The 8,236-nt window shown below is 37.9% G+C and overlaps 1 protein-coding gene across 1 annotated transcript; it reads right to left on the bottom strand.

Annotated features, from left to right (window-relative positions):
• Window positions 1-1,855: 1,855 nt before the first annotated feature.
• Window positions 1,856-7,974, bottom strand: LOC125856522 (uncharacterized). The gene is made up of 6 exons (XM_049536085.1): window positions 7,682-7,974; window positions 5,194-5,730; window positions 4,139-4,197; window positions 3,760-4,019; window positions 3,362-3,642; window positions 1,856-3,240 (listed from the first exon to the last, which is right to left on the bottom strand). The coding sequence occupies exons 1-6, from the start codon at window positions 7,865-7,867 to the stop codon at window positions 2,047-2,049; spliced, it is 2,517 nt and encodes an 838-aa protein (XP_049392042.1). The 5' UTR covers window positions 7,868-7,974; the 3' UTR covers window positions 1,856-2,046.
• Between the last annotated feature and the right edge of the window lie 262 nt (window positions 7,975-8,236).

Raw genomic sequence — 8,236 nt, 5'->3', positions numbered from 1 at the left:
ATTTGGATGTGAGTTCTGGCGCCATTGTTGAGAATTGTTGGTCTGCCTGCGACTGTTGCGATTATTGGTATTGGATTTGGTGAGAGTAGCGATTGCAGTAGTGATGGGACTAGACAGTTTCTTAGCATCCTCATGGCAAAGGAAAAGTTCATAGTCCAGTAGTTTTTCAAACAATTCCTCATAGGAGATAGTCATATCACGTGCACGAATGGCAGCAGAGATCTCACGAAACTCAGGACCTAGGCCACTGAGTATTTTGACGATGAGTTCAGGATTGGACACAGGAGCACCAGCAGTGGCTAACTCATCCGAAAGAGACCGAATAGTGTAAAGATAATCAGAAATGGAGTGAGATTCTTTAGTGACACGGGAAAGCTGATCAGGCAAACTAAAGACCCGAGTTTGAGATTTGTTCGCATAAGTGGTATGTAAAGCATCTCAAGTTGATTTAGCCGAGTCATCAGCAGCAACAGTAGGAACAATGGTGGGTTCGACAGAATCCATGAGGGTATTCTAGATGAGTTTGTCCTGACGGAACCAAGTTAAGAAGGTAGGATTAGGAGATGTGTTCATGCCTAGGGTAATCGTGCGATTGGGGGCCAGAGTGGTCCCATCGAGATGGCCAAAGAGGTTGTATCCATACATAAGCATGTAGAATTGGGCTTTCCAGGTGGCGAAGTTGTGACCACCGCTTAGTTTGAGGGGTAATTGGGACGCAGGATTAAACTGAATGATATTGTTGGTACCCATCATGTTATCAGCATTGACAACTCTAGGATTGTTGCCATTGTGATTGGTCATGTTGCTGATCTGCGTGAGGAGAGGGAAGGACAAAAAATTGGATCGTTCTCGTTAGAGCGTAAGAGCCCTGATACCATGTAAAGACTCAATAGGTTCTGGAAAATGATACTTTATTAATGAAGGCTGAAAGGTATTAAATAGAGTTACAAAGAACTAATAAGACTCCTAAACTAATTGAACTACATAAATAATATTTGCTGATATAGCTAATGCAGATTCCTAAATAAGCAAGGACTATGAAACACTAATACCGACTTAATTATTAACTACTGTCTTAACTGACTTCTGATGCTCCAATAAATGAAACCGTCAAAATCAATTTCACGCTTGTTTACCCAAATAATTGACTTTGATCGAACTTCAACCGACTTCAAATTTTAGAAGGAAAAATCTTTTTGGTCAGAATGATATTTACCTATGTTATTTTACTTTTTAAAATATTTTTACCCTTTTAATTTTAATACCTTTTAACTAAAAATAAAAAAAAATGATCAATTTATTTTAAAATTAAAAAAATGTTATAATTTTTTTAAATTTCTGACCAAATTCTAGTCATTTAGCATTACCCATTTTAGAATTTATTCACCGCAAGCATATGGTTTGCCTCGTTTATCGTGTCATCCTTTTCCACAAGTCACAAACCACATTTCAAGGCTATAGAGAAGGTCTTGTAGGAAGAAGGGATCCTAGAAGTCAAAAAAGACTGCAGATACGTTACATAAAATCACTTTTTTACTGCGCCATAGTACACCTACTTTACCTTTTAGTTTAAAGTGTAGATTTAATTAACTCTCCCTACAAACAGTAAATCTGTCATGTCACTATCATTCTTGACTCATATTTTTTCATTAGTATGTATCCAATCACTATTATTTGGGCCACATTTAACACTCCTAGAAAAATTATTAGTCATTAGTTTACCAAATATCATAAAATGCGTTCCTTCATGCCAAACTCTCACTATTATGATCATCAGCCTGGACTTTTATCACATTTTGCAAAGGTAGAAAGCTTACCAGCCTTGAGTTTATGAAGGAGTTTGGATTTGCTTGGCTTTGATCCAATCCCTAATTAGGAACTAAAGTGAGTTTACAACATACAGCTACCAGCAAATAGCTAAAATAAGAATTTGGGAAAATAAAAACTACCTCATTCAGCTAATCTCGCCCTCGAGAAATAGCTGAGATACTTAAACTACTTTTATACAAGCTTAACCATTGTTGAATTATGAAATCCCAACTTAAGTTAATGCCTTACATTACAATCATCTGATATCGTCTCCTCTGATGAGGCGTCGCTATTGATGACAATCAGCTCAACTTTTTCATCTGCTTCTGTCTTACAATGTTGCTTCCCCTCTCTCATAGGGAGATGAGCACAATCAGCATTACCATTATTCAGCTCAGTTTTTGCTGTAGTGTACAAGTCGCTCAGTCTGTTCATTGATTCATAATGAGCTCGGTTAGGTTCAGAAAACGGTGGACCAATCCATGGATGGATAAACCATGAAGAATCTGGGGCAAATCCAGGAGGCCTGGGTGGGATAGCAACCACTTCCTTAAGCCAGTGAGGCAAATTACCTACTTCAGACACTCTGTTCATAATTCGAGAACTGAATGAACATTCAACACCTGAACCTGCAGAGTTCTCGGATTGATTGAATCTAGCTCTTTTGTGTTTTCCCCTGAGACAGAGAGAATCTAAGGTCCCTACATTTGTTGTAGCCAGGTGAAGTAATTTGTGCGAAGTATTTTGAACATTTGGAAAATGAAATGGTATTTGGCTCCGGATGTTCCCCTCTGACTGGGAATGTGCATGCCCAAGTGAAAGTTGAACATCATCCATACCATGGGACGAAACATCAGCTTTATGTAACTGTCTCACAGGGGAAATGGATTTTCCATGTAAAAGTTTCGACTGTTCCTCCATCCACCGTTCTGCCAAGTCTGTTGGTGTCCTCCAGGAAAAAAAGCGCAGTCTTGGATCCCTCAACATCACATCCCAGTTACCTCTTCCATGCCGCCTCACACCAATCCAAAGAGAATCTAGCTCCTCTTCTGACCACATGGTTGGAGACCCTAATTTTTCTGCAAATCTCCTCTTGTTTCCGTTTTGAGATCTTGCTCTATTAAGAATGTTATCCAGGATCATTTGATGTCGGTGAAGCATTGATGCATCAACAGAAAACTGAGAAGCTGCTCCTTGAATGAATTCGCTTGGTTGATTCCATACGTCAGCCAACTGTGAGGATCTCGAAACTAAAGCTTGACTTGGCAGTGACAAACCAAGAAAATCTGAGGATTCTGCTATAGTAAACGCACAATGTCTCTTGTCTTCTAACGAGGAAGCTTTTCCTTCTTTAGAATTAGCATGAGCACTCTCATTTTCCTGCAGGCTTGCTGATGGGAAAAAGTTGTAGGTTCTATCTTCCGACAAAAGCTGAAAGCAAACATTTTAATGCATCTCAATCAAACGTCAAAGACTCAATTGGAAGTGCACAGCATCACAGAAAACTGGTAGAGATTGAGATGAGCAGCAGTTTCTTTAACACTACGCATACCTGCAGTAAATCATTCTTCGAAGAATTGCCTGCACAACTATCAACCATTGCTTTTCCAGATAAGCAACCAGCTTCAGGCAACTCTGCATGAATTGGAGTTAGCTTCTCGGGCTTGTTGTCAAGTAATTCCAAACTTTTATCAGAAGGCACCCTATGTAAAACCATGGAATCATTTCCATTCAAGGAGCAAGGAGGGTTCAGCTGAACTTCCAGTGCAGTTGGAATGAGGTGTTCATCAGATGCTTGTTCTGACCTATTGCGGTCCATTTTGTCATCACTATCTGAACATCGTAATTTAAAACAGAAGCATACTGAGACACATAAAATTCATGAACATGAGCTCCTATAAAAACATATATCTTAAATCCAGGAGGATAAAACCAAATAAAAATACATACCACAAGGTATAGATATATCTAAAGCTTGGGAACCACTGTTACTTGCAACCTCTAAGGGAGACAATATTGGCACTTCAGTTCTGGACAAACCATCAAAAGAAGGGTCCTGAGGGCGGCTATGAAATGATGACTCCTTGAAAGCATCTGAAGCAACACCGTCATCCAAACCAGAGAAACCTACTCCAGAATTTGGATCAGCTACTTCGTCGATTGGTGGAGCTTCCTTCACTGAGATAGGCTGTTCATTAACATCTAACAATCTGTACAAGCAAAATCCAGAAATTAAAATTGAATATCTTCAACTAGGTTACATTTCCAGAGAAGAATCTTTCATTAAACCTGTCCCCTAACTTCACTATAAGGCGATAGTTAAGCTTACATCTTCATCTGTGAAGGAGATCCAGCACATGCACGATAAGTGTCACCTCCGTTGGTTGTCTATAACAAAATAAAAACTTGGTTAACATTGGAATAACATGATTTTCTAGAGAAATAATTAGCATGTCAGTCTTCATCGGGTGTTTAGTAGGACAGCAAAGACGAACAGAGCAGCAAGCAGGTTCCACCAACCTGAGTTATCAATGCCTTCACATAGCTTAACATGTCAAAGGAGAAAACCAAGTAACCAGTTCAAGCAGGATGCAGAAAAAAAAGTCTCATGCAAAGTGAATTTGTCTCTCAAATTACAGAACCTGTAGGCTAGTATCTGCAGTTATAGGAAAGCAAGTAAATTTACATAATCCATTTGAAATACTTTGGTTGAGCCTTGTCTGGACATAGAAAAAGAATGTTCTGTTTTTGCACAGTTGTTTTGTTTTCTTATACAAATATTTTTTATTTTATGTTTCTGAATATAAAAACAAAAAAAACTCTCAGAACATCCCAAAATAATATCTCCTAAAACCAAATCCAAACATACATAGAAACAAAACAAACAAATTAGATGAAAACCAAGAAATATTAGTCTAAGTGCCCTCAAAAATAAAATAAATCTAGACATCAATTTAATACCCTATATTGCAAAAGTCAGCAGAGTCTAGGCTTCAATCTGCATGCTCATGGTTACTAAGAACTCGTACAAGAAACACAGAATATAATATTTGTAACAGTCGAAGGAAAAATAGGATGAGTATAAATATCTCATGTATTCAAAGTAAGAGTCTAGAGAAATACTATGGCTATCCTACAAATGCATAATCTATTTGTGTTTTGTTTCTGCCATTTTTGCACTTTTAGTTTAGGAATACGAATAACTATAAAATAAATTAGAAAAGATTATGAATAATCAGCATTGATCTCCGAAAACTGGTTAGATATGTTTCAGATTATGAATAAGTTTAATATGGCACACTTTCTAGTATCATCTAAAAATCAACGGACAAAAGTTCTTTTCATTACTAGCAATGAAGTGGCTTGTCTAGGATAAGGATTAACCTCTGGATGCTTAAAATCTGCTGAAAGATCCACCAAGCAACTCTTAGCAACTGATTTTTCAGTGTCATGAGGAGCGACAAGACATGCAGTATTTACAACTGATAAGCAAGCAACATCTTCAGCTTCAAGATTGCCCTTGGCATCTGCCCAGCCTGCATCCTTGTCCCGCTTGGCTCTTCGCTGAAAAGTAATCAGACTGGAAGACAATTTACTTGTACTAACTGCATTTACAGAGGGGATCAGAGAGATATCTTTTAGTGTGTCAGCTTCTTCCGGACTCAGTTTTACCAAATCAGAGGAATCAGAATCCTGAATATTGCATCCCCTCTCACCACCAGAACTTGGGGAGACCAAATCCTGTTCTCTCGAAGAATTCAATCCTGTCAACGGGGAACGAGAAAACTTCTGGGTGCACTTACTATCACATAAACTGCCTGAAATAATGCAAGAACATAATCTCTTCTGTGAACTCCGCGATTCTCCTTCAGAGAGAGGCCCTTTGGAACCCTTTGAAGACTGAACTTCTTCAGAATTATCCTGCAAAGATGAATGGCAATTAAGCAACTTGGGAAGTTTAGGCAAGAAGAAGATTGTTTCAATGAAAATCACAATGCCACCAAAAGTCACATTGAAGCTCAAAATCCATCCCTCAGGCTAAGCTTGACTATCTAACAGTCACAGTCTCTAAAGAGTCATAATAAAAATCCTGAACACATCATACAAGTATAAAATAATTTCAATAACTCAATTACCCATCTGCTATCTTGATTTTGACAAGGAACAGGCATTTAAATGTGCAAGTTGATACAAATAATTTTTCAATGGTGCGCACTATTTCATCCTTAAGAAATACAGAAGTAAACTTAAAAGAGAATGTTGAAATCAAATATGTCCAATCAGTTGTTTCTGCATAAGATGCATGTACGGTTGTTCAATTCTATCCTTTTTTCTATTATTTATCTTTCTTTTCTCTTTGCTTTATCATGCAAGATAGGGGAAGCAGGAAATGTGCATAGCGTAACTTGAAGAAATTTAAAGGGATTATGATGATCCAGCTAGGCTACAACTGAGCAGCAGGGAAAGAAGTATAGATCAGATGGAGTGATGCAGCAGGATTTTTGAGGGGGGGGGGGGGGGTGTAGAAGTGCGAAGACCAATCAACATGGATAGCACACTAGTAACGAAGACCTAGGAAAAAGAAATTGACAAGTTGTGTGAATATGCTTGTGTTAAATTGATTTACCTTCAGATTAACAAGGTTGTCTTGTGTTAACAGATCAGTTCACGATGGAAGAAAGCATTTCCAATAGTTTCACAAGTTTAATACTAGGAACACACAAAATAAAGGGGATGACTGCATCTTCACAATTAATTTGATAGTAGAACGAAAGAGGGAGAAGATTATATTCACCCTATATAAAAAGTTCAACCAACATAATTCAACAACGGTTTGTTTGATCTAGTAGTAGCTTACAAACTCAACAAGTGATTGCTTATCACGTACAAAAGAGAGATTTTTCTTAATTGATATGTCTGGACCAACTTGCATGCTCCTCAACTATTCAACTGGGCAACTTGCCAAATCCACTAGCACAAGATTGCGAAAGTGATCCTGCTCGCTATGGTCAGAGATAATGAGCTCACATCGAGGGTTATAGCTGGGATTCAAACTTGGGATCCCTGAATTGTCACTCCCATGTTTCGACCACTACATCACCTTTGGGACCATGTACTATAAAAAAACTTGGTTTTCTGACAAAAAATGAAAAATCAAGTTCTACTTATGAAAACTCTGCCAAAGTCTACGCTCTCACACTTCCCATACCAATTTCTAAACCCACACCCCGTCATAAGGAGTTCTTTTGTCACTATTGTTTCAGTCAGTTTGCACCCACCCCTAACAGTTCTATCATGTAAGCACAAGCAAACATGTTTCAGTATATACAACTTAAGCAATTCATCACAAGAAGAACACCATGAACTCTTGAATTTACCCTAATATACTCTTCATCCTAGTTGTCATTCTAATTGCAAGTAAACAATTTCCCTAAAGCAAAACAATGACAGAGAGGAAGAGAGACACAGATTGAACGGCTATTAGAGACAGTAGCTAATAATCATATAATTAGCATTTGCATAATGTACGTCTGAAAGCAAGAGATACAAGTGTTGGGATCATGCACCACACTACACATCTGTGTTTATTGATTATGAAGAATCACTAGTAAGTCAAAATCTAGGAGATGATCCATATGTAGATAACAATTTAATTCAGAATAGTTGCCACAGTTACATTAACACAAATGTGACGACATAAATTAGAAGATGACTATCCAAAGAAAATCAAGCCACAAAAAAGGACCTCATACAACAACAACTACTACTATTACTACCACACCTCAATCAAAAGCACAACAAAGACCTCATGCCTCCAATAGAATGTTTGGTTTCCTAAACCAATTGGAGTACGGTATATCAAAGATCTCACCTCAAAGTCTTTCTTTTCATCCTTGAAGCTAGGGTTGTCATACTTCTCCTCTTCCTCCAGCAAAGGGGCTACGGCCTTTGATTTTCTACACTCAGAAGGTGTATTATGAGTCCCATTTTCCGGAAAAAGATCAGAACCTGGTAGCCTCTTTCGCTTGTAAGTCAAGAACACTTTTTTCCGAATCATTAAGCTTTTGAAAGGTCATACAAAGAGGTACTGAAACTTCCACAGCAAACTTAAAACAACATGAATTGCAAAGTCGTCAAATTGAAGCTAAAGCCACACGATATATATGCTGCAAAAATCATAAAAAAAGAAACTACATCAAAATGACTTCATGTAAGCTCAACATTATTGGAACCACTGTTCACCTCATCATGAGCTCGTTATTGAATTTTACCTATATGTGCTATTAACAATCTTGGGCAAACAACACGAGAGAAAAAGTATAAGCAACACTTACTCTTCAACCTAAACCCATGCAAATAACTACTCCCTCTATCCCAATATATATGACTCACTTCCCTTTTCGGTCAATCCAAAAAAGAATGACAC

Source organism: Solanum stenotomum, chromosome 2 (genome assembly GCF_019186545.1).
Source record: "Solanum stenotomum isolate F172 chromosome 2, ASM1918654v1, whole genome shotgun sequence".
Classification (NCBI taxonomy): Eukaryota; Viridiplantae; Streptophyta; class Magnoliopsida; order Solanales; family Solanaceae; genus Solanum; species Solanum stenotomum.
The sequence above is the reverse complement of the archived record's forward strand: the minus strand, read 5'-3'. Positions and strand labels throughout refer to the sequence as shown.